Source organism: Rissa tridactyla, chromosome 17, assembly GCF_028500815.1.
Source record: "Rissa tridactyla isolate bRisTri1 chromosome 17, bRisTri1.patW.cur.20221130, whole genome shotgun sequence".
Taxonomy (NCBI): domain Eukaryota; kingdom Metazoa; phylum Chordata; class Aves; order Charadriiformes; family Laridae; genus Rissa; species Rissa tridactyla.
In genome coordinates this window covers 7,917,673-7,942,636 of record NC_071482.1, presented here as the reverse complement: position 1 = coordinate 7,942,636, position 24,964 = coordinate 7,917,673, and the positions used below count along the sequence as shown (strand labels likewise).

Genomic DNA, 24,964 nt, shown 5'->3' with positions numbered 1-24,964 from the left:
GGGGGGGGGAAGCACCAGACTATACCAGCTCTGGGGACTGGGTGCAGCGGGCTCCTGTGTCTCCCCCCGCCACCTGCACCCCAAAATGTGCCCCGGACCCCCCCCACCCCCACCCCCCCAAGTCCAGGCGTTGCATTTCAGCGTTGCCCCCCCCCGCCATGAATGTTTGATGGGCCGGGGCGCGGCGGAGAGCGGGGGATGAAATATCAAACCCCACCGAGCGCCCGGCTTCCCCCGGCGCCCAGACCCCGTGTTTTCAATCTTTGGGGGGGGGGGGGGGGGGCAGCAGCTTATTTTCCCCTCTTTTAGCCCCAAAATCTTGGTGGGGGGTGTGTAACATGAATAAATTTTCTCTCTGATGGGAAGGAGGTGATGCTGCCACTCCTGCGATGAGCGCGCCCATCCTCAGCCCTGAGATTGCAGGGGTCGGGTTCTTCCCCCCGCCGCCCCCCCCCCGCAACCTTACCCAGGTTTATAAATAATTAAGGGTTAATCAGGGCCGGGCTTAATTACCCAGGGGTAACCCGAGAGGAGCGGCCCTGCTTGGGCTCGGTGCCGGACATGGCGCCATGGAGCGCAGCCGGGCACTGCCGCCGCCTCGGAGGGGACCCTGGATCCTCTGCCTGCTGCCGGCGCTGGCGGGGGGTGAGCAGAGATTCCCCCCCCATTTCCCCCTTCCCCAAATTCTCCCCGAGCCGAGACCCGACGGACTCGTTGCGCCCCTGGGCCAGGTCAGCTGCTGGCGGCCGGCGACGCGGCTTACGAGGAGCGGAGGGTGACGGGGGTGCGGGGCCGGGCGGTGGAGCTGAGCTGCGGGCAGGCGACGGCGGCGCCGCCGGCCGTGGTCTTCTGGAGCTTCGCGGGGGGCTCGGGGCCGCCGCGGGCCGTGGCGGTGGGCTCGGGCTGGCAGGTGGCGGTGGCCAGCGGCGCGGGGACGCTGGGCCGGGTGACCCTGCGCAACGGGACGCTGGAGCTGCGGGAGCTGCGGGCGGCCGCCCAGGGACGCTTCCTCTGCCAGGGGCTCTTCCCGGAGCCGGGCCGGCTCCGCGTGGGCTACGCCGCCGTCCTCCTGCGCGTCCTGGGTAAGCCGCCGGTGACCTTCCCGCCGCACCCCACTAGCCACGGGCCGGCCAGCATTGCCTTCCCCTGGCTTGCCGGGAAGCATCCCCTCGCTCGCTAGCCAGTACAGACGTCCACTGGCCAACGCAGAGTGCTACTGGCTGATGAAGCACCCCACTAGCCAATGAAGGGCCCCACTAGTCAACAGAGCATGGGACTAGCCAGTGTAGAGCCCCCACTAGCCAAGGTGGTGGCCCACTAGTCAACAAAGCGTTCTACTAGCCAACGTAGAGCCCCACTAGCCAACAAAGCATGGGACTAGCCAGTGCAGAGCACCCACTAGCCAAGGTGGTGGTCCACTAGCCAATGAAGAGTCCCCACTAGGCAGTGTAAAGCCTCCACTAGTCAACGTCCCCACTAGCCAACAAAGCATTCCACTAGCCAGTGTAGAGCCCCCACTAGCCAAGGTGGTGGCCCACTAGCCAATGAAGAGCCCCCACTAGCCAACGTAGAGCCCCACTAGCCAACAAAGCATGCCACTAGCCAGTGCAGAGCCCCCACTAGCCAATGAAACAGGCCACTAGCCACAAAGGGCCCCACCAGTCAGTGAAGCATGCCACCAACGTACCACTAGCCAATATAGCACCCCACTAGCCAGCAAAGCGCCCTACTTGCCAACATAGCATCCCACTAGCCAACATAGCACCCCACGAGCCAATGTAGTGCCAAACTAGCCAACACAGCACCTCACTAGCCAAAATAGCTCACCACTAGCTAATGAACTCCCCTGCCTCCAGCCAATGTTGTGCCCCACTAGCCATCCCCATCACCTTACCGTGGCCAACCCAGCATCCCACCAGCCCGTAACTGGTCTTATTGGCCCACACATAGCCGCTCCAGCTAGTCCCCATGCCCACAGCCAGGCCGCCCCCTCACTAGCCTATAGACGTTCTCACTAGCCATCCCGCTAGCCACTAGAGCGTCTCACTAGCCGATAAATCATCTGGGCTGGAAAGATCCGGGTGGGACCGTAGGAACGTGGGGGCCACCGGCAGGACCAGGGGAGGTGGCCAGCAGCTTCGGGGGCCGCTCATGGCTCGGTGCCCCCAGTGCCCGTCTCCAAGCCCTTCGTGCGGCCGACGGCGGCGGCGGCGGCCGAGGGGGCAGCGGTGGCCCTGACGTGCTCCGTGCGGGAAGGGACGGAGCCGCTGAGCTTCTCCTGGCAGCACCGGGAGCCCCGGGGGGGTCCCTCAGCGTCCCCCGCGGGGCTGGGGGGCTCCGGGGAGGAGCTGCGCCTGACGCCCGCCAACCGCAGCCACGCCGGCTGGTACGCCTGCACCGTGGGCAACGAGGTCAACAACCACACCAGCGAGCCCGTCTACCTGGACATCGTCTGTGAGTGCCCCGGGGCTCCGTCCCACCTCCTCAGGGGGTGGCCCGAGGTGGGCACCAGCTGTGGGGGCATCCTCAGGGTTGGAGATGCCACCGTGGCCACCATGGTATGCCCATGGCCACCAAGCATCCTGCCATCATGGTACGTCCGTAGCTACCATGCACCCTGCCACCATGACGCCACCACGGTACAGCCACAGCCACCATGGCATGGCCATTGCCAACAACCATGTCGCCACTACGATGCATCCATGGCCACCATGATGCACCCATGGCCTCCATGGCCACCACAATGCATCCATGGCCACCATACACCATGCCACCTCCACAGCCACTATGCCCCCATAGTGCCTCCACGGGCACCATGCACCACGGTACATCCATGGCCACCGAGCCATGGACACCACGACGCCACCATCATGCAGCCATGGCCACCATGCACCCCACCGCCGTGATGCCTCCATGGCCGCTATGCACCCCACCACCATGATGCCTCCATAGCCGCCATGACATGCCCATGGCCACCATACACCATGCCACCATGATGCCACCATAGCCACCATGACATGTCCATGGCCACCATGCACCTTGCTGTTGCGGTACCTCTATGGCCACCATGCCAGCATGGCATACCTATGGCCACCACTACGGTGTGTCCACGGCCACCATACACCATGCCACCTCCACAGCCACCATAGTGTCTCCATGGCCACCATGCACCACGGTACATCCATGGCCACCAGGCATCCTGCCACCATGGTGTGTCTATAGCTACCACGGTACATCCATGGCCACCAGGCATCCTGCCACCACGATGCTTCCATGGCCACCACGCACCACAGTACGTCCCTGGCCACCCTGTGTCACGGTGCATCCACAACCACCATGGCTCCCCCCTTTCTAAGGAGGCTTCCCAGGCTGGTTTCCCACCCGTGGGAGGGCTGCGTCCTCTCTGTGGGGACGTCCCCGTGGCTAAAGGGCCCCGTGTCACCGCAGACGGCCCCGACGAGCCGGCCATCAGCGTGGAGCCCTTCTCCCCCGAAGCGGGGGGCTTCTCGGCGGGCGAGCGGGACGATGTGGTGCTGAGCTGCCTGGCTCCCTCCAACCCCCCCAGCCGCTACGTCTGGCTCCACAACGGTTCCCAGGTCCACACCGGCCAGACCTACGTCATCGCCGCCATCGCCCGCGCCCAGGCGGGCACCTACACCTGCCTGGCCGAAAACACCCACCTCCAAACCCGCACCCAGGCCACCATCGTCCTCACCGTCTACTGTAAGTAACCCTGGCAGGGGGGAGACCCCGGCGGGTCGTCCCCCCCCCGCAGGGCGAGATGGACCAACCCGGCTCCCCGGTGAGGATGGGGGCGCGAGGGGTAATTTGGGTGATGGGGGGGGAGGGAGGGGTAAAAGCGGGGTGGGGACAATTCCCCCCGCCCTACCCCGGCGCTGATGGTCTCCTGCAGATCCACCAGCCGGGAGCCCCAGCTGCTCTGTCCAGGCCACCGGTGACCCGCAGGAGGTGGCCCTGCGGTGCCGCTGGCCGGGGGGCTTCCCCCCAGCACGGCTGCGCTGGGTGGGCCCCCAGGAGGAGGAGGAGGAGGAGGAGGAGGAGGAAGAAGAAGGGGGGATGGGGACGAGTTTTTCCATGGCCACCAGCATCCAGCCGGGGGCGGCCACCAGGAACGGCAGCTCCTTCTCCTGCCTGGCCTCCCACCCCGCGCTGCCGCAGGGGGCTGCCTGCGGGACCACCCTGTGTGAGTGCGGATGGGTCCGTCCCCCCCCCCATCCCCGCCAAAAATCCCTTCCTGACCCCCCCCCCCTCCCCCCCGGCACCCCTGTGCCACGGCCACGCCATACGGTGGACCCCCCAAGGTGACGCTGCCTCAGCTGGGACCTCCATCTTGCTCCAAAACGGGGACCCCCATGTCCTGAGGGGGGGGGGGGGGGATGGTGGTCCCCATTCTGGGGGGGGCCGCTCCAGCAGAACATCAGGATACCCCGCCCTGATGCCTCTCCATCCCGCAGGGGTCCCGGCCGGCGGCCCCTCCTGCACGGCAGCGGCCACCAAGGGTGACGAGTACGTGATGCTGCGGTGCCGGTGGGAGGGGGGGACGCCGCCGGTCACCTTGCGCTGGCGGGACGGCGGGGGCCGGGCCTTGGGGGACCCCTCGCCCTCCGCTGCCGTCCTGGTGCTGAGCGCCGCCGACGGCCTGCGAGGACGGGATTTCGTCTGCGCGGCCGCCCACCCGCTGCGGGCCACCGGCGCCGAGTGCCGCCTGCGGCTGGGTAAGCCCTCGCTGCGCCGCGGCGGGGTCACGCAATCCCCGCGGCGGGGTCACGCATCGCCGCCGCCACCTCCGCGTCCCCCCCCAACTTTGTCACCCCGCAGACGTCCCCGAGCTGGAGGCAGAGAGGAGCGAGGTGGCGGTGCTGGAGGGCGGCGCGGCGCGGTTGGCGTGCCGGCGTGGCAGCGGCGGTGGCAGTCTGGGTGCCAGCGTGGTTTGGCACGACCCCGAGGGGCGGGAGGTGACCCCGGGGGTGGCCAAGTACCAGCTGGAGCGGGGCGAAACGTGGGTCAACCTCACCGTGCGGGACGCCGAGTGGCCGGGGGACGGCGGGATCTACCGCTGCGTCGCTGCCAACGCCGTGGGCACCGCCAGCCTCCCCGTCCGCCTCCGCGTGGACCGTGAGTCCTGGGAGGGGGGCCCAGGGTGGGCTTGGAGGGGGGCGGGAAGGGGGTTCAGCCCCGTCCTGCCACGCGCCGTCTCGCCACAGGGTACCCGGCCCCCCCCAACGTCACCATCAGCAAGCTGCGGTACACGCGGGCGCGCACCGAGGTGCGGCTGGAGTGGCGGACGCAAGGCGCCGGCAACCTCACCGGCTTCGTGGTGCAGCGGCGCCAAGCCAAGAAACCCCCCCGGCGGGCGCCCGGCCCCTGGGAAACGGCCGCCGGCGACATCGAGCCCCACTCCCGCGACCGGCGCCTGGGGGGGCTGGACCCCACCGTGGTCTACGCTTTCCGTGTCCTGGCCGTCAACCACCGGACGGCCGGGCACCCCTCCGAGGTGCAGACACCAGGTGAAGTGTGGGGCGGGGGGACGCTGCTCCGTGGGGGCAGAGCAGGGTTTGAGCGGAGAAGGGTGACATTTGCATCCCGGCGGAGCTGAGGAGCCAAGTAGGAGCAGCCATCAGTAGGTTTCAGAGTGAACAGGAACAGGGGCCCGCCTCCCCCTGCCTTTCTGGGCTCCGCCAGGCCTTGGCCGGCTGTGCCTGCTGCCTCCTCTCCCTCTGGGTGCCTCGTTAGCCTAATTAGCCCTGGGGAGGACAGGCTGACGAGCCACCACTCTCTTCCAGCCGAGCCTCCCTTCGAGGCCTACCCGGCGGTGACGGGGGCGGCAGTGGTGGGGATGCTGGTGGCCACCTCTGCGTCATTCCTGGCCGTGCGCTGGCTTGCCCACCACCGGGACACCCTCCCACGTGAGTGCCGGGGGGGCGGGGTGGGGGGCACAGCAAGACCGCAGCCCCCACCTCGCCTCTCTCCATCCCCAGGTCTGCACGACCTGCTCTTCCGCACGTGAGTGACCAAACGCCCTGAACCCACAACTGCCACCGGCCCCGCACGGGTGAGACCCCCCAGCCCGCCTTGTCCCCCCTCCCCGCCAGGGCTGGCCCCGGCGCCCAGGAGCCCATCGGCACACCGGAGGACGCCGAAACAGCCGCAAGCAGGGAGGAAGGAGCAGCAGCGGCGGCACCAGGAGAGCCGGCTGCCCCCGGCCCAGCGGCAGGTAACGGCACCCACGGGGCGAGCAGAGGGTCGAGCCACCCGCCCCCGGTGAGCCGGCACCCACCCGCTGCCCCCGGGGGCTCTCCCGGCCCTTGCAGAGCCGCTCGCGCCGGACGCCGCAGCCGACCCCCCGGTTAACGTCACCATCACCGTGACAGCAACGCCCTGACCTCTCCGCCCTTTTTCCCCCCTCTTTATTTCCCTTTCCTCCCCTTGTTTCGCGCCAGGCAGCACCTGGCAGCGCCGCGATGCCGCTCGGCCCTTGGCATTAATAAAGCCGGGAAGGCTGGAAAAATCTCTGTAATCCAGACCCGGTACAAAAAAAAAAAACAAAAAGCCCAAAAAAACAGGGGCTGGGGGCTTTTCTAACCCCCAAAAATCGGGAGGAGCGGTGAAAATCGTGATATAGCGCCGGCGAGGCGTCGCCAGAAGCCTGGCGCCAGGTTCTACCCGGTTTTAGGCACTGGGGAGAGGGCAGCGGGCTCTAAACAGCACCGTAGCACCCGCTGAACCTCCCCCTCCGGCTCCGCCTCGAGCCTTCCGTTATTCGCAGGGCTAAAATAAAACGTTTAGGCTAAAATAAATATTTTTTCAACCCCCCCGGGAGAAAGAAAAAAAAAAAAAAACAAACCAATTCCCCAAGGGCCAAAGCTCCGCTCTCAGCCCCAGGACGTGCGGAGGCGGGTTTGGGATGGCGCTGGGTTTTACGCAGTGCCAGGAGAGCCACAAAGCTCTGGTGGGGGTCAGGGAGGGGTCCTCGCCTTCACCCCCAACTCCCCAGCTTCAGGCCAACGGTAAAAATAGGAATTAGAGACGGTTCGTCCCCAGGTCGGTGCACGCGCAGAGGGAGACACAAGTCCAAGGGAAAGGGCTGAGCCGCCCCCAGCTTTCCTCGCCCTCACCCGCTGGTGCGCAAGATAAACGAGAGCGTCTTTGGGCCTTTTCTTCCGTGTTTGGTCAATAACCCGTTTGGGAAGCGTCAAGTGATGAGATCCAACCTCGCGCTTCAGCGCCCGGGGAGTATCGATCCCCACTCCCGCCACAAAGCAGCGTCACTCTCTCTATCCAACCACCCCTAAAAATACAAACCCCCAAAGCCCAAAACCCTGCCAAAAACGTCACTTCGAAGCACGTATAATTTCCAAAGGAATGTTAGAGCTCCTTGGGAAAATATAGCGCGTTTATACGACACAACCGTAACGCAGGGCAGCATGTGCAGGGGTTGATTTAAGCGAAGTCACTTCAAAATACAGTTAAATCTCAGCATTTGGGGAAAACGAAGCAGCCAGAGAGGTAAAACCCAACCACTCGCCTGCCATCTCCGTCGGAAAGCGGGGAAAATCCTGGCGGCGGGTCTGGCGAAAGGGGAAACGTGGCGAGGAGTGGAGGGAGACGGCCGGGTTTGGGAGAGGAAGAAGAGGAACGAAGAGGGAGGAGCGGGGCTTTGCAGCGCCCGCGGGGCAGGCGGCGGTCGAAGCCCAGGGGTTTTACGGCGCGAGGTTCGGGGTGGCGGAAAACGGGGGCGTTCGGAACCGGGAAGAGGCACAGGCCTGAAAAGAAAGGCAAAAAGAAAGAATGTGTAAATAATACAACAAAAGGTGGGGAAAAAAACCCAAATAAACAAACAAAAAAACCAACCAAAACCAAAACAAAAAACCCCCAACCCCCCCCCAAAACCCCCCTTCGACCCCCCTCCAAAACCCCCCCAAAAAAAAACCCAAACCAAAAAAATAAACTGCAAAACCCCCCCAAAAAAAAAAAACAAAAAAAACAACCCCCAAAAACCCAAAAAAACCCCAAAAAGCCCCCCCAAAACCCCCCCAAGAACCCAAAAAACCTCCCAAGAACCCAAAAAAACCCCCAAGAACCCAAAAAAACCCCCAAGAACCCAAAAACCCCGCAAAAAAACGCAAAACCCTGCAAAAACCCCGCAAAAACCCCCAAAAACACCAAAACAACAAAAAATCCAAAACACCCAAAAAAACCACCCCAAAAAAACCACCCCAAAAAAACCACCCCAAAAAAACCACCCCAAAAAAACCAAACACACCAAGAAAAAAATAAAAAAAACACCCAAAAAGCCCAAAATACACAAAAAACCAAAAAAAACCCAAAAAAGCGCCCCAAAACACAACAAAACATAAAAAACCCCACAAAAAAAATTAAAAAAACCCAACAAAAAAACCCAAAAATAACCCAAAAGAAACCCCAAAAAACCCCCAAACCCCCCCAAATCCCCCCAAAACCAAACCAAACAAAAAAACCCCAATAACAAAAGAACCCCAAAAAACCCTCCAAAAACAAAATTAAAAAATCAAAGAACAAAAAAAACCAAGAAAAAACCCAAAAAAGACCCCAAAAAACCCCCCAAACCCCCCAAAACCAAAAAAAACCACCCCAAAAACCAAAGAAAAAGAAAACCAAAACCAAAAAAAAACCCAAAACCCCTCAAAAAACCCCCCAAAAACCCCAAAATAACCAAAGAAAACTCCCCAAAACCCCAACACCGCGGCCCTTCAACCGGCCCAAAGAGATGCGGAGCGCTCCCTCGAACGGAAATCGCTCCCCGAAACCACCCCCCCTGCACCCCCCCGGGCCTGTGCTCCCCCCCGGGGGCTCCCGGCCGCGCTCCCTCCCCTCCCCGGCCCCAGAAGCGCTTTCTAGAAAAACCCGCGCTGGGTGACGGGGCGGCCGCAATTGTCATTTACGCCCCTCATTTCTGGCGTTACGCGCTCTTATTTTATTTTATTTATTTTTTTTGTGGCGGGGGGAGGGAGTGCTTTACAAGCCCCGGTTTATCTACTCTGATTCCATTTGGGAAATTAAAAAAAATAAATAAATAAAGAGCCAAACCCCGCAGTTAACGTGGTCAACGCCTGCATCGTGCCGTTTCCGAGGGGCCGGCGGGAGCTGCTCCGACGCGACCCGTTTCATTTTTTCGGAGGCCGTTCCCAGCTGTTCGCGTCCCCTCGACGGCGCGGTCGAGCTGGATTTTTCTCTCCGGCTACGGCGGGAAAGGCGAGGGTTTTCCTCCGCGCTCCTGCAAGGATAAGGGTTATCGAACGGCCAGAGACACAAACCCAGCTCCGCTCCTTCGGCCGCGCCGGCGCGGACTCAGCCGAGCTTCGTTTGCCTGATTTATTTTCTTATTTATCCACCGGGTTCTTCCCGGAGAAACCAGAAGAGGGGAGGCGTTGACGGAATGGAGGAATATCGCGGCAGCTTCAACCCCGCTTCGCTAAATCCCCGGTACCGGCTTACCCGGGAAGCGCTTCCCGCGCTGGTGAAACGCCGCGGCAAACACACTCCAGTTATTTCCCATCGTTGTTCTTTATATTATTACAATTCTTTTTTTTTTTTTTTTTTTTTTTTTTTATACACAGAACCAGACTAGTTTCGCGGTGTGTTGGGGATGGGGGACGGGGAGGGAACCACAATGGAATTTCGAGGCATAAATAATATAAAAAGGCAACCGTTTTTTTTTGTTTTTTGTAAAAACAAGATACATTCATATGACACTACTACAAAAAAAAAATAAATAGCGACTCTCTCTGTTATAATTAACATCCCTCCATCACTCCCTTTCAGCGACTCCGCTGTGCAGTTACTGGCGTTAAGTGGGGACAACGGTCACTTCCCTCAGGTCTCCTGCAGCTGGAGCTGCCGAAGGTCCCCAGCACCGTCGAAGGCGACTCCGGATGAATTCCACCCTGGTTTTTCCTTACAGTCCTTGGCGGTGACAGGCTGCAGGAGGAGGGGACTCCAGCTCAAAACGCGGTCGGGTGTTTCCGAGTGCACGCAGCTGCCGCCTGCGAAGCAAGAGCGGGGCGGGGTGGCTGGGTCGGAAGCACATCGTCTCCCCCCCCCGTCCCCGTCCCGCTCGACGGACCCCCAAGCCCCCAAAAATTCAGATTACGAAAAGCTCTTTGAGCTCAGGCTCGTTCCCACCCCCCCGACACGCACCCACCCCAGGCACAAAACACGAGGCAAGAGGAGCATCGGCTCCGTCCCAGCACGCCGACGGCGCCCGGTATCGCACCGGTGAGGGCAGCCCAGCTCCCACCCGCGTTTCTCCCCCCGTCCCTGCCTACGGGCCGTCACGGATGCCTGCTCGTTCCAGGGAAAACTCCATTTTTTTCAGCAGTTTGGGGAGACCCCGGGTGTGCTGCGGGCGCGAGGCAGCGTAAAACCAGCCCCAGCCTCGTTAGCCGGCGGGCGCCCGCTCCACGAGCTTCGTTTAGAGGCATCAATCACGCGGGGCGCGACAGGCGCCCCGCACCCGAGCATCGCTGCTCCCACCTTCCGCACCGGGAAAGGCGGAACGCTTCGTCTTTCCTCAAGCAGCCAGGTCTTTCGTAGGCTTAATTACCACTTTCTCCGTAATAAATTAAGAGCCCTGCAGCTGTCCCAGAGAATATTCCCGGCTTCAAAGCCAGCGCTTATCCTCTCCCGGAATGCCTTACCGTCCGCGTAATCCCCGGAGAGGCGGTTCATGGCTTCTCGACAGCAGGGATGCTGGGCAGAAGGCGGCTCCGCTCTCTCCTTGCCGTCCTCCTCCAGCCTGGCGCCGCATTCCGGGACGGCGGAAGCCAAGCACATGGCCACCATGACGCGGTGATTGAGAGGCTTCATCTCCAGCCCTTCCGGCTGATAAGGTGCAACCACGGGCACGACGGGGAGCGCGTTGCCACCGAAAGCGCCGTTGGTTTTGGTGAAACACCTGCAGGCGGGGACGTAAGCAAGAGCGGGGTTACTCGGAGCTGCTGCTTTCCACCGCTTCGCGATTTTTTAAGTAACCCCCCGCCGCCCCCCGGCTGCGTAACGCAGACTGCGGCAGGTTAATACGCGCGTAAGGCTGTGAAATTGAAGTCAAAGTGCTAAATCAATCGTTACAGCCAAACTATTTAACCTTTAGAGCAAAAAAAAGGAGCCGGACCCGAAGAGACACGCACGCCACCGCAGGGAAAAACGCCTGCCGCGGCCGGAGCCCCGCGAACAACGCGGCCTCAGCGAACATGTACATAAGCAATTCCTACATAAGAAAGCCCGAAAAACGGGGAAAAAAAAATAAAAATTAAAAAAAGAAAAAAGAAAAATCACACTTCGGTGTGGTTTTACACAAAACCGTCATGACCGCCGAAGTAAAAGGTTCGCTTGCGCGGCTGCCGCAAACCTTGGGAAATCCCCCGTCCCCGAAAACGCTCCACGTTGCGCGGAACGGAACGGAGACGGATCCGCAGATGAAAGCGATGCGTCGACATCAGACCCACCCTGAGCCCCGTGACATCATCCAAAACGCTTCTGCAAAGGCTAAACAGGCTTCAATTTATTTTTTTTTTTTTTAAATATGCTGATATGGATACAGCTCGGAGCGTTAATATTTTTATTTAGGCCAAATTTAAATATAACGGTCGTCTGTCCTGCCGGAGGGAGCCGGTGATGAGGGGGATGCTACCCAAGCGCCGGCATTTTGAAATACAAAAATTTGAGAGGCGGGATGGGGCTCTTCAGGTTCTGTTCTGGGGTTTGATTTTTTTTTGTTTTTTTTTTTTTGTTTTGTTTTTTTTTTGTTTTTTTTTTTTTTTTAGAGTGATTCTGGCCCAAAACCGAGCAGAGCTGACGGTTACGTCGCTGAAAGGGGGGGAATGGCCTTTGACACCGCCAGGGACGGGGTGTCGGCCCCCGGAATGCGCTCCCTTCCCGGAGACGGCAAAGAGGGAGCAGCACCAACCTTCGTTTTCGACCTTCGCGCTCCTATTTTGTCCTTCCGCTCCCCTGACTGCCTCCAAAAAATCATTATTCCAAGTACCCAAAATACCACAGAAGCCACGGAAGAATCCACATGAAACACATCTGGGCCTTCGAACAAATCCATTTATTAGTTTGCATTTCTTTCCGCAGAGGTTTTGACTGCGCTCACTTATTATTTTAAAAAAAAATAAAAAGAATAAATACATCAAGGCTTTGAGGAGCTGTTTAAAGTGTTTGGGTTTGCATGTTTGTGGGGCTTTCTTTTTAAAGACACAGAGGTCGGTGGAGTTCTTTGTATCGCCGGACGGGCCTTGGGTGATGTTTCGAGCCAGCAGTTCAGCTTTTTAAGCTTAAATAACCCCGTTTTGATGGCAAGCGGCCATCGGTACATCCAGGGCGGCGTGCGTGCGAACGGCCCTGTAAAATCCCCGCTGCGGAGAACGCATTTTTCCATCGATCCCCCGTGCTAAAACCCTACCAAACTACAATCGGACTTAAAAACCCCACACCAGCGTAATTTAAAAAGCCGGGAGAACAGCCCCGACGCTGGTTTATTTGCCGCGTGCGTTTCAGGTTTCTGAGCAGAACACAGCGAATTCGCAAAGAGGTCTGCAAAAAAAAAAAAAAACCCCATCGATTCCTTTGCAACCACCAGGTATCGCGAAAGTTTTAGTGCAAAAGCACCCCGGAAGGATGAAAACCGGTTCCCAATCCTCACGGAACGAGCGTAAAACCACGCTCGTCTTACCAGCTTTGTCCACAACAGCAACGCGGGTAGCCACGTTTCAGCAATTCCTACCTCCGGCAAGCCTCCACCAGCAGTTCCGAGAGCATAAAGCGCTAATTTAAACAGAAGACTGCGGGGATTTCACCACCGTGATAATAAAAACCTGCTCCGAGATGGCTATTGCTGGAAGCAGCCGCGGTAGCCGGCTATTAGCTAGGCGAAACCTTTCGGCTTCGTTTGCACGCCGTCACAATTCAAACGACCGCCAAATCTGACCCAAAAGCGGCAACAACTCCAGGCATTCCGTGGAAATAGGCTAATTTGGGAATCCGCCGTGCCGAGGCGGAAGGTCTGAGCGAGGCCAGGTGCACCTGAAACGCTCAGGAGTTAGAGACCGTCGCCCCGCCGGAGGCGTTTCCACCTGATCCCGCTTTCCCTCCGTGATCACGCGGGAGTTCTGCCCAGGGAATGGCGTGTTTTTCAGTCCGGGAGGTGCGATAATTCGAGGGTGGGACAAGGCACAGAGGCAAACAAGATGGGGCGGGGGCGCGGGGACACGACACACAGCCCTTACCTGCCCAAAGCAGCCACCATAGACGGCGGAAAAAGCCTCCGGCCCCAAAATTCCCACTTGCCAAAAAACTACCGACCTGACCGCGCTAACCCGCCGTGTCTTCCTCCTCCTCCTCCTCGCCGCGGCCATACACCCAGCTCCCTGGTGTGCTACCCCGGCACGTCTCTGATCCCCCCCGTTCCCCTCTCCCATGTCCTCCTTCCATTCCCCCAGCGCCAGGAAGGGAACGGAGCGGTCCCGGCTGCGCAGCTCTCCTGCCAAACGGAGGTTAATGGTCCCCTCTGGGGTAAGGCAGCTGTAAAGGACAACTTGTTTCTCTATCAAGCGGTCAAATATAGAACAGGGATGTGAAAATTCAACGTTCAGACCCTGCTGATGACCCATCTGGGAGGAACAGGCCAGTTGCAGAGGACGGGACCCATTTCTCCTTGCTTTCTTAAGGGAAAAAAAGAAAAAAAAAAAAAAAAAAAAAAAAAAAGAGCAGCGCAATTCAAAAATCTAAATACGCTTAAAAGCGCAAAGCAAGCTCTTCATGACGGCGTAACACGGAGAGCGTGTTCCAAACCTCGGCCAGTCGCGCGCATCTTGGCGACTGCCGTCACAGCCAACTGGCTTGTAACGGAGCGGTGGCCCCTTTCCCCGGAGACCAGCGTGCCACTGGCCTGGCCAAAGCCCGCCCAGCTCCACCTGCGAGCACCGGCCCCCCTCCCTCACGCTATCGCACGCGGGTTTCCGGACGGAGGAAGAAATTCAAAGCCAATCCTATTTTAAGAAGTAAAACCCGGGAAAAAAAAAATAAAGCGAGCGGGTTTTCTGCCTTCAACCACGCCTTCGTTTCAACTCGGCTTTCGCCAGGCGTACACCTGAGGGCAGCCGGCGATTTTAATAAGGCGGAAAATTCAAAGGACGATCGGGAAAAAATCCAGAAGTCGCCAGCCAGAGCAGTCCCGCGTGTCCGACTCTCGCTCCTATTTTTAGTCATTAAAATAACTAGAGATTTAGCCAGAAGCCTGGAAGGCTATTCTTTAAAACTACCAAAAAGTGAAAAACCTAATAAAAATCCAGACTCCCAGCTAGAAAAGAGCCAGCTTTTTCCCTCATTCTACATGAGAATCCCTTTTCTCACGCAAAAAACGCAGCCCACGCTGCCGATGGCCGGCCGAACCCCTCCTGGAGGCCTGAGGAACGTCAAATCCCGTGTTTTGCAGAGAACAGCGTTGCGACAGCAGAGCTGCGACTCCGGAAATGTAAAATACAGAAGACCAATTAAATCCTGTTTGACAAACTCCGTACGGAATCATTTTGTTATCTCCAAACTGGAGAAAACACAGGAAATCAGGTCTTAAAAATAAATAAATAAATAAATAAATAAATAAAAAATCCAGTGCCCAACCTGCCTCGCTCCTTAGAGAGCGTCAGAGGAACGCGCTGAGCAAAAGGAGCTCTGGGGGTTTAATAACTTGTTTTATTCCATCCCAGGGACAATCGCCAGCTGCTCTCCTTGGGATACCCACCGACACGGAGCTCCTCCGTCCCCTCGGCCGGGACTCCAGCTCTCCGCTTTTGTTTGCCCCGGCTTTTACCGCAGCGCGCGGAGCTCGGGGCAAGGTCCTGCCTTCCCCGCCGGTTTTACGTCACCTGTTATTGTTCCGACAGTTTCGGCAACTGATGCACTCCGAAGGGTCGGCCTGCGCCACTGCTGTGTACATCCCACCGCCCTGCAGCAGGAAGGATGAAAAAAAAAAAAATAAAAAATTAATAATAATAAATAAATAATCAATCAATCGCTATTCGAACATACAAGAGACGGTCAGCGCCCCGAGCCCTTCCACTTCGTTTCCAAACTCGAACCACCTCATCAGCCTCGGGATCCGTGCCCGTCGCGTGGCACGGCACCACGGAGCTATTGTACGGAGCCAAGCGGAGGGGTTTGGCCGGCGCGCGTGCCAGAGGAAAGCAAATAACTGCCGCTTAGACAAGCGCGTGGTGATTTCCCTCGTCTGTTTTCAGCTCAACGCGCTCAGGTTTAATTTAATAAACACACTGTAAATACGTTTATTTTTAACGCTGGTGACGGGCATGAAAGCAAACCGCCGTTCATTAGCAAACCGTGCCCGTTCGGGGAGACGGAGTATTAAATTTGCGGGGCTGATGTCACAACATAAACCCATCCCACTTTCCTGTAATTACTCCGATTAGATCAGTTGACTCCGCTACGCCGATTTTTGAAACATTTAATATTTTTACAGATGGGGTAATTCCTTCGCCAGCAATGACTCTGGGTGCGAGGGATTTTGTGTTGTTAGTTTTGGCCGCGGGGGCCATTACAAGCAAGCAAAAATGCCCAGATTAACACATACCTCATTGTTAGAGGCCGGGCGGACACCGATGCGGGAGCCGCTTGGAAACGGCGCGGCGGAGCCGGGCTAGACCAGGGCTGCCATTCGGAGGCGGGGAGGGGAGCCCGTTTGGGAAAGCTCACCTGATTTTGGGGGATTTCAAGCGGTAGGTAACTTGTAACCCACCCCCCCCCTATTTCTGCGAAATCAAGTTTTTGAGGCCGTTCAGCCGGGTAGGAAATGCCTAATTAGTCTTGATTGCCATCCGAGGCCAGTTTCGCTCTTCATCGTTTAGCCCAATCAATGAAACAATAAAGGGAGCCCTAACGAGGATGAGAACATCCTGTTCCTCCACCCCGCGTGCCAGTCCCGGTCCCCCTCCGCGGGAAGAGGTTGCGTGACTCAAACTTTCTATGACACGGAGCCGGGGGGGGGGAAAAAAAGCAAAACTCAACTATTCCCAACGAGGCAGCGGCACCGCGCGTCCCATCGCCGGGCACGGAGGAGCTCCAAGCACCGAGACCTGCGCTACCACGTGGCTCTGCGCGAGCTCCGTTGTTTCTCCGCTTCCAAAAAATAATACTGAGGAGGGCCAAAACACCAGCGCGAGCCCCCGAGCTTCCTCACGGGTCATCTTCTCTTCTTGAGGGCTTGCGCGGTTGGAGTCTTTTGGAGAGTTTCACCCACCGGGAGGTTGGGCAGGTCCAAAAAAACCCACAGTTTGGGCCTCGGCTGCTCTTGAAAGCAACCAAAACCCAGCATTTCTCGCTAGACGAGCGGACCGAAGACAGAATCGGGTGAAGAACCAACCGGCCTGGACTCAAAGCCGGAGTTAACTGAAGTGGCAACTACTGTGCAAGCGCTAATTTGTTGTTCAATAAAACGAAGTGCTTGTGTTCAATTACTAACACAAACAATAGCCCCATTTTTTTATTTTTTTTTTTTCCCCTCCAGAAACAGCATGGGTTATTCAGACTTTTGAACTTTTTCCTTTCAGTTTTCCTGGGCAATGTTCACAGTTTTGAGTAAGTTTAGTAAGTCTGAATGCAAGCCATCTGTTTCCATAGACAATAATGAAATCATTATTCTCTCTTGGAAACGGGACACGTTTCAGCGAATGAAGTTATTTTTCCACAGCACACAAAGGCTGAGCTGCAGACTTAAATTCGGTTTTAATTTTATTCTAAATTTCAAAACAAACAAACAAACAAACAAAAAAAAAAAATCCTGAGCCTGTCTCAACAGCCACAAACAAGGGCCTGGAAAAAAAAACAAACAAACAAACAAACAAAAAAACAAAAAACAAACCCCAAAACCTCCGTGTTATTACGTTGCTGCATTTCAAGACGTATGGGGCATTTTATTTTATGGAGCCTCCTGCTACATTCGTGCTTTGCCATAATTAATAGCGTTGCTCAGAGTTACAGATCTGAAACAGGTGGGGGGAAAAAAACAAAAACGGGCGATCCATAAAGCTGCAGAATAAGCAGCTATAATTAAATCTATTTAAGTTGAAGATTGAGAAATACCATATGCACGAGTTAAAGTATCTCAGCCCAGTACTGCAGCGTTCTCAGAGCTTACACGCTGTCAGAGGGAGGGCAGAGGCAGATTTCCCAGAGTAAGTGGAATTCTTGCTGTCATCTGATACCCTCAAATGAAAACCATGATGTTTGTGTCAGAAACATCAGCCCAGTTGCTTCCTCTGGGATAAGTAATTTAGCGGAACTGGCTGTTATCAATGGGGCGAGTATTTCCCCCACCCAAATTAAGTCCGCTAGTCTACAACCCCCGCATAGGCCCCAGGGTGCGGGCTGAGCCTTCCACCCCGGGGAAGAGCTTACGTTCACGAGATGGTGGGGATGTTCGTAGTCCACGTGCGTCCTGGACAGGGAGTTGGTGTGCCCCGGGTACAGCCCGGCTCCGCCGTTCATCATCCCATTGACTCCGTTCGTAACTTTATGATGGACGTGCGGACAGCCGTTGCTCAGGCCGCCGTTGCTGATGAAGTTGCCGTGGATGCTGCCATTGACTCGGCTCGTGCCGGGCAAGGTCGTGTACTCAATCATCTGCCCGGCGATATCCGCCCCTTGGTAGAGATAGCCAGGAGGGTCATATTCTGCAAGAGACGTTATCGCCAAAAGCATATTTATTGCCAAATGAGAAGTTAAACGAGCGTCTCTAAGAAACAAAAGAAACTTATTTTCTCTTTCTACAGCTTTTGTAAATTAACTGCAATATCCAAGTGCTTAGTATACAAAACTAGAAATGGAAAACAGGCACATCCTGGAGAACGGACCAGGACCGTCGGTCTGAAAGGACTCGGCTGACGTCAGTCACTACCAAGAGCGTCCTAAAAGCCGGCCATTTGTAGAATCGATAGCCCCTCTGCTATCTGCTACAAACTGCTTCCAGAAAATATCTCTGGGCTGCAGCCGAAGGCACTATCTTATTGGGCAAGAACTTTTGTTTCGTTTCTCTTCGTCGGAGAGGAAGGCCATTTAAAAATAACCACGGGCTGCGGCAAGAGCAAGGCCGGCTCCCGCACTACAACCAGAAAAGACTAGCGAAGAGATTCCGCCAGCACAGAATCGTGCGGTGGGTACGGAGCACCTCCCTTCAGCTCCAACACGTCTGCTCGAGGCTCCTGCTTGCAAACGGACAGCTTTTCCGTGTTAACGCCTCTCTAAAAAGACTTGGACGTCCAACTCCACTGTGAAGGGACCGAGGGGTAACTTGGGACTCGTCCCCCAAGCGCAGCGACTTCTTCTTCTTTCCAGACACACACGAGAGAGAGGGAGAGATCTGGGGTCTAAGCCTCCACGTTTTAACACGTACTTATAACAACACACAAGTTCTGCCACCGCCACCGGCAGGGTCAAGTTAAACAGAAGGCGGAGAAACTTTGCCCAGGCGTTTCACGCGCCATCTTCTTGGGTGAAACGGCAGCAACGCGGCGGGGCAGCGAGCATCAATGCAAAGAAACGGAGACATTGCTGCTCTTAAACTACCCAAATCTTCACCTAAGGCACACCTAGACAGCACAAGTGTCTAAATAAATGCCAGCTGGCTTGCAACAGGAAAACGCTTCCCATTCGTAAAACGTAACATCGTTTTACCATAGTAACGTGAAACGTTACTGATTTTACCCTGATAGTATTTTTGTCGCGAAAGGAAACCAGGAACAACTCACTCTGCATGGCGTTTTGCTGACGGTTCTTCCACAGGCACATGGCGATGAAAACGATGAGAATAAGGACCATCACCCCCAGGACACAGCCCACGATCAAGTAGAGCATGTCACCGCTGCGAACGGGGCCGTTGGAAGGGCCGGCTCCGCTTCCCCCGACCCGGTCGGGGGGATTCGGCGGGGTACTCAGGTCCTTCACCGGATATTCCGATGCTCCCGGCGTACGTTTCACTGGATGGAAGAGGAGACAAGTACGGGTTCGTTCGCTAAATGCGTTTTCTAAATGTGGGTTGGTTTTTTTTTTTTTCCATTATGGAATGAAAGTAATTACTGCCGAGTTCTACTCCTAATGCCTTGAAGAGAAAGCTTCCAAGTCAATATTAAAATCTATAACGAGGACGCCAGCTACTATTGGGTAATAACTATTTGCCTTGGAAAAGGGGTATTATCCAGCTCGCTAACCCTCTCATTGAGGTCACTCCAAACTTTGAACGAGCAACGCGACGTGCGCGTGGCTAGAACGGCGCTCTACCTCCCAACCCGAAAGAGCGCAAATCTTTCCGCTTCTGAGGTCAGGAGAAACCACGACACGCGTTTCTATGGCCTTAACCACCGCCAGACGACCTGCTTTTATCTGACACGAACCCTGCTAACCCCATTCTCAAAACCAGACTATTTAAGATACTAAGAGCTGAACAGAAAAATCACCGAAAACGAGATGCTAGTTTAACACAGGAATTAAATTTACGCTCCTTTTCAGCGCACCCCAGCTCAGATTCCTTTCATTTGACGCTAAGAACCTAAAAGAGGTGCCCGGCTTCGGAGGGAAGCGGGCCGGAGAGACACGAGCGCCTCCGTGCAGATGCGTCAGGTAAGCTGGATCACCCCCACAAAGCCCGGAGGAGACGCGTTTTCAGGAAGAGTCGGTACGAACGACAAGATTACATCTCGCCAAGTTTAAAATGAGGGAAGAAAGTTACATCCCTCGCAGGAGGAAGACCAACCGTGCGCGTAGCCTGAAACCCTGCGGCTCCCGGCCCGTCTTTCAAAGGCTTCGCTACTAACTCAGCTAAACCTTGACGCTTCCGCTCCTAGAGGGCTGCTTTTTTTTTTTCCTTTTCTTTTTTTTTTTTTTTTTCAAAAAACATTTTTTCATAGCCCTGCATTTGAAGCTTACTGTCTGCATTTTCCCTTTACAGCCTTACTTGGTTTTAGAGATTAAAGGAGACGGGAATTCTTCGCAAAAATAAATGTGACTGCCGTATCTGACACTTCCAGAGAACAGTGCAAACTTTGTGCCAGAGGCGTGCAGGATTAGCGACGGAGGCAGCCAACATAACCATCAATTGCTGCAGTCTGCACTTACACAACGCGTCACAGAGCCCCGAAGACATAAAACAGACGTACAAATCAATGCTGTCATCTTCAAGAGCGCGGTTGTCTCCTAAGGAGAGGCTATCAGCACAGCAGAACAAAAAAAAAAAAGAAAAAAAAAAACCACCAACAAAAAAACCCCCAAACCCCAACAACCCCAGCCCAGAACACCACCGCTATCTCTTAGGGCAGGCGAAATCCGCAGAGCTTTGCCTTTCTCCCGAGCGCAGCGTATCGCTTTCCACATGTTCAAAACAATCCCAGCTTCGGAAGACAAAACAACCCTCCAAAACATTCCAGAAAATTACGGACGGGGCTTCGTGGCAGCTGACTTCAGCACGGCCAAAAAAATATTATAAAATTAAAAAACTAAAATAAAATAATTCGACGCAAGCGGATATTTCACGCCACAAAACCCGCAGGGTCCCGCAGGCTTCTTGGCCGCTCACCTTTGGTTTCGCAGATCATCACGTTGCTGTACTCGCTTTCGCCGCCTTCGTTATAGCACTGCATTTTAATGTCGTAAGATGTTTCTGGCTGCAGGTGATTTATCAAGTGCCATTGCTTCGTACCTGCGGGGGGCAGAGGGGAGGGGGGGGAAAAGAAATCATAAATCAACTGCATTTCATTTGCCCGCAAGAGGCAGAATTAGGTACAAGCGTATCACAGCTTCTTGCTCTGTAAAACGCAGGGGTAGGGCGGCGCAAAAGTCTTTATTAACAATGTACGGACTTAATCTGAAATCAAAAATACTCGCATTGTCTTGCAAAATAGATTCTTGGAAGAAACTTTTGATGAATAAGTGTTTGGGGTTTTTTTTTTGGGGTTTTTTTTTTTTTTTCCCAGTATTTTCAATTGATTTTTTTTTAAAAATTTACTTTTCTCTACAAAAAACCAGAAGCCACCGAACTCAAAAAGCAGACATCCAAGTTTCCGACATTCGGCAAATTTAAAATCAAGCGCATTTCTGCGTGCCTTAGATACGCAAGCGCGGAAGGGATGAGTTTAGGAGGGATTAGGACGGGCTAGTTACGACACGCGCGGCAAATAACAAGGAGAAAGTGTCACAGAGAACAGGTTAAACTTGGGACAGGGACGGGGGGGGGAGAAAAAAAAAAAAAAACCCAACTTGGCTGCGATAAGACCCTCTCCCAAGTCGACAATCCCGCGGGACGCCTGGGGACGCGAGGTACCGCCCGAAGCCGCCCGCTTTTCGCGGGAAGGCTACGTCTGGGTTGCTCGACTTCGCCGAAAAACCGCAAATCATCCAACGGGCGGTTTATTAAACGTCGCGGGGAACCAAAAAGGAGAGCGCGAGGGCTGTCTCTGGCGCTGCCCCCCCCCCCCCCCCCCCCGCAGAGCCGCGTCCCCCAGCCAAGCAATCGTCTCTAATAGGACGGGTTTGTCGTCTCTGGCCCCCGGCCAGCGTTTCATTTAGACACCCTCCTGAAGTACCGAGCACTTCCATATAAATCACTCTCAGTTTTTACTTCCACGGGCTCGTGACAAATTTTAATAAACAGCGACCCTTTCCCCTCCCTCAACCCCCCCCCCCTTTTTTTTTTTTTTTAAAAGGGAGTTTAATTAACTGTTTGAGTGCTCTTAATCCCTCTTGGAAAATACCACCTTGAACTGTTTCCACTGTTTCTAAGAAACTGTCATACCACCTACTGATTTAAGCATTAATAAAAAAAAAATAATTAAAAAAAAAATTTAAAAAAAAATTCAAGCCCGCTGGGCTGGCAGGGGCTGCGTTCCAATTTCTCCAGGCCCCAAGCCGGGGGTGGGGGGGGGGCAGGTACCAAAAAAAGGGCAGGGGCTCCCCCATCTCGGTTCGGGGGTGTCGGAGGGGACACGCCGCAGGGTCCCAGCTCCGTCCCTAGCGAGGGGCGGACAAGCCCCGGCTGAAGGCTGGAACCCGCCTTTCCCCTCAATCGCCCGTTTTCCCAAGATTCATAACTCGGTTTTCCCGGCGCCCCCCCCCCCCAACCCCCCCCAAGCATTCCTTTCGGTAATTACTACACCAGGTTTTAGGTTTCCGCTTCGAACCATTAGTGGAACTGGAATCGGTACAGGCACTTTAACTGTCCTCTCCGTGCACCATTAGCAAGGGAAAACATTTAAACAAGTGACATCAGACGGCGTTTCCATTTAAAATTCAATCTCCAGGACCCTCGAAAGAGAGAAATTCAGATCGCTGACGCAGGACGGGGCTGATGTGGCGTTGCTTTTTTGCTTCAAGATACCGAGGAACCAGCCGAGCCAAGCTTTTTGCTTGGGTTTTTTGGTTTTTTCTTGTTTTTTTTTTTCTTTAAATAAACCTGATTTTGCCTGTAGCAGCATTTATAAAGGGGGGGGGGGGGAAGTTTTCTGCAGAGTTTTGAGTGTCTCCAAAGACAAGACTTAACAGGAAACGCTAAGGAAAGCCTACGGCAAAGTACGTCGCTAACACAGGCATCACAACACTTTTTCCACAACTCATGCCGTCATTTCAAGATAAAATTCCCTGTCAAAAAACAGACAGATTAATTCAAAGGTAACCGGGGGGGGGGGTGTGTGTGTGTGGGGGTGGGGAGTGAAGAACAAGTGATTTACGGCAAAAACACCTCAAGCCGCGTGGCTTCTCTACATATTTCACATCAAATGCTTCCAATCACGCTTTAATTGGAAATAGCTCTCTTTCCCTCCCCCCCCCAAAAAAAAAAAAAAAAAGCTAATTTAGGGGAGCGCAGTAAAGAAAAAAAATGGAAGTTTAAATATTTCCACCACATGAGTTTCTGTTGCAGGCTTTGGCAGAGGGGAGCAGCTGCTAATGGTTTCAGACTGCCACAAGGAGCTCAATACACACACGCTCTCGGGGTGTGTGTGTGGGGGGGTGTGTGAAAATAAAATAATAAAATAAAAAAAAAAAATCCGAAACAAGCTAATTTCACAGCAGAGCGGAGCCCACTTCAGCAACTAACCGCTCGGCGGCCCCGATTTATTAACACGCAAGTTCCAAGGCTAAACCGCGTGCGCAGATGAAGGCGCGTAAGCTGCTCCGAAGCCATCCTCCGAGCCCCGACTCCGCATCTGTAAGCGCTTTAGAGCGCGCAAAAGCTCACGTCGCGCTTCAAAGTGCTGCGCGGAGCGCTGTCGAGCAGGGGAAAATTTTCAAAATAAAGGCCCGTTCCTCTCGTAACCGAAATAAATGAGGGGGGGGAATAATTAACGTCACCGGGACAGAATGAGATCACTCCGTTTACTCAGCCCAAGCAATAAGGACGTTAAGGAAAATAGTTTTTTAAAGGGTTTTCCACTTCTGGACTAATATAGACATTATCTAATAACTTCTTCCAGGAAAGCGATGATCTAATATGCACGGTGGGGAGAAAAAAAAAAAAAATACAACCTGATGGAAAGGCAAAACGAAGCACAAACCTACCTGAATTTGCAGCACTTGAGGCTAAAAGTAACTTCCTTTTAGCAGGATGAGCAATTAAGGAAGTGAAAAGGAGAGAAGGGCCATTAACCCACGCGGTACCGCCTAGCTTAGCAAATCCACGCTGGGGTAAACCATCCCCAACGCCCCGGGAGTTATTGGTACGCGCTTACCCCGGGGTAAGCCCTCGTGGACGCTGCTTTCTCTTGGCCGCTTTAAACTAAACGCGTTTCAACAGCCCTACGTTAAGGATGCGCGGCGAGACAAACTCAACCCCGGGATTTAGCTCTCCAAATTTCCACGCAGGAGAGGCTTCAGAAGGAAGAAGCAAGTTCATGTGTGTGGGCAGAACTTGACGTGGTGGAGCTGAGATAGCTACTTCTGTGAAATATATCGTAAAGGCTTCGTTTGGGAAAAGCAGTTTAGATTTCATATAAACACAGCCAACGCGGCTACAGGATGTTCTTTCCCCGTCAAGCGGGGTTATTAAGCATGCGTGTACTGCGCTCTACCTTCCACGATATCCCTCTTGTAGTCGCTATCGTTGTCGCTGTCTGTAGGCCGGTAGTAGATATAAAATCCCTGGATGGGCGTGTTGTTGTTGCTTGATGTGATATACTAAAAAGAGAATTTGAAAAGACTGCGTTAGAGGAGAAAAAAACGTTAATTGGGTCCTGCCGAGCCACTGTCACCCAAACCTCTTACCGCCTTGAAATGGGTATTTTTTGTTTTTAAATAGGGCGGCGCGAGCAAGGTGCAGGGGGAGGTTTGCGCAGGAATAACAGAGAGGACCATCAGCTGCTGTGGATGCGCTAAGATGAGCGGGACGCCGGGGGTTCTCCGAGGGCCGCAGGGGAGCTCTCTGCCCCTCGGACCAGCTGAAAACAGGAGGGCAGCACGGGGACAAGGGAGACCGAGCCGGGGGGGGCGACACTTTCCTCCCACGTCGCTTCCCGAAGCCTCCATTAGGGTTAGACCACGGACGGCCTGAAACCGCGCGCGGTTAACGGGAACGGAAAAGTTATGGCTGCTTTCACTTCGGAAAGAGTTAAGGCCTCTCTAAAATCCAGCTCAGGAATATTTTACTTTAAGTTATGCAGCCTCCTGAGGAACCAGAGGTTATTTTAAGTTTATTATCCTTAACATCTCTTAAGGCTGAGCTAGCAGAGCAAACTAACACTGGGAACTCTACACGTTAAATCCTCCAAAGTACACCAGGGGGTTAGATTTCAAAACAAGAGCAAAGAATTTCTGTGGGTTTCAATAAGGACTTTAAAGTACTTGTTTACAAAAGACGAGGTAACGGGGGAAAAGGCAAACGTTTCTCTAACACGAAACCTCTCCTGGACGCGAG

The 24,964-nt window shown here is 54.9% G+C and overlaps 2 protein-coding genes across 6 annotated transcripts in view; one reads left to right on the top strand and one right to left on the bottom strand.

Annotated features, from left to right (window-relative positions):
* The first annotated feature begins 344 nt into the window (after positions 1 to 344).
* On the top strand, positions 345 to 7,000 carry VSIG10L2 (V-set and immunoglobulin domain containing 10 like 2). The gene is made up of 12 exons (XM_054223294.1): positions 345 to 645; positions 732 to 1,082; positions 2,170 to 2,454; positions 3,448 to 3,723; positions 3,914 to 4,204; positions 4,476 to 4,736; positions 4,840 to 5,136; positions 5,226 to 5,528; positions 5,805 to 5,927; positions 6,000 to 6,024; positions 6,114 to 6,235; positions 6,333 to 7,000. Exons 1-12 carry the CDS (start codon positions 570 to 572, stop codon positions 6,401 to 6,403), a joined length of 2,481 nt encoding a protein of 826 aa, XP_054079269.1. The 5' UTR covers positions 345 to 569; the 3' UTR covers positions 6,404 to 7,000.
* A 2,690-nt stretch (positions 7,001 to 9,690) lies between these two features.
* Positions 9,691 to 24,964, bottom strand: part of CDON (cell adhesion associated, oncogene regulated) — a 53,591-nt gene continuing 38,317 nt past the window's right edge. For 4 of the 5 annotated variants that reach the window (XM_054223289.1, XM_054223291.1, XM_054223290.1 and 1 more), the window contains exons 14-20: positions 24,123 to 24,228; positions 20,639 to 20,761; positions 18,819 to 19,046; positions 17,470 to 17,744; positions 14,925 to 15,004; positions 10,698 to 10,954; positions 9,691 to 10,043 (exon numbers count right to left, since the gene is read on the bottom strand). In XM_054223289.1, the coding sequence (XP_054079264.1) occupies positions 9,874 to 10,043; positions 10,698 to 10,954; positions 14,925 to 15,004; positions 17,470 to 17,744; positions 18,819 to 19,046; positions 20,639 to 20,761; positions 24,123 to 24,228 (1,239 nt within the window). In that variant the 3' untranslated portion in view covers positions 9,691 to 9,873. The remainder of the gene's footprint in view (positions 10,044 to 10,697; positions 10,955 to 14,924; positions 15,005 to 17,469; positions 17,745 to 18,818; positions 19,047 to 20,638; positions 20,762 to 24,122; positions 24,229 to 24,964) is intronic. The other variant, XM_054223293.1, reaches the window with a different exon arrangement.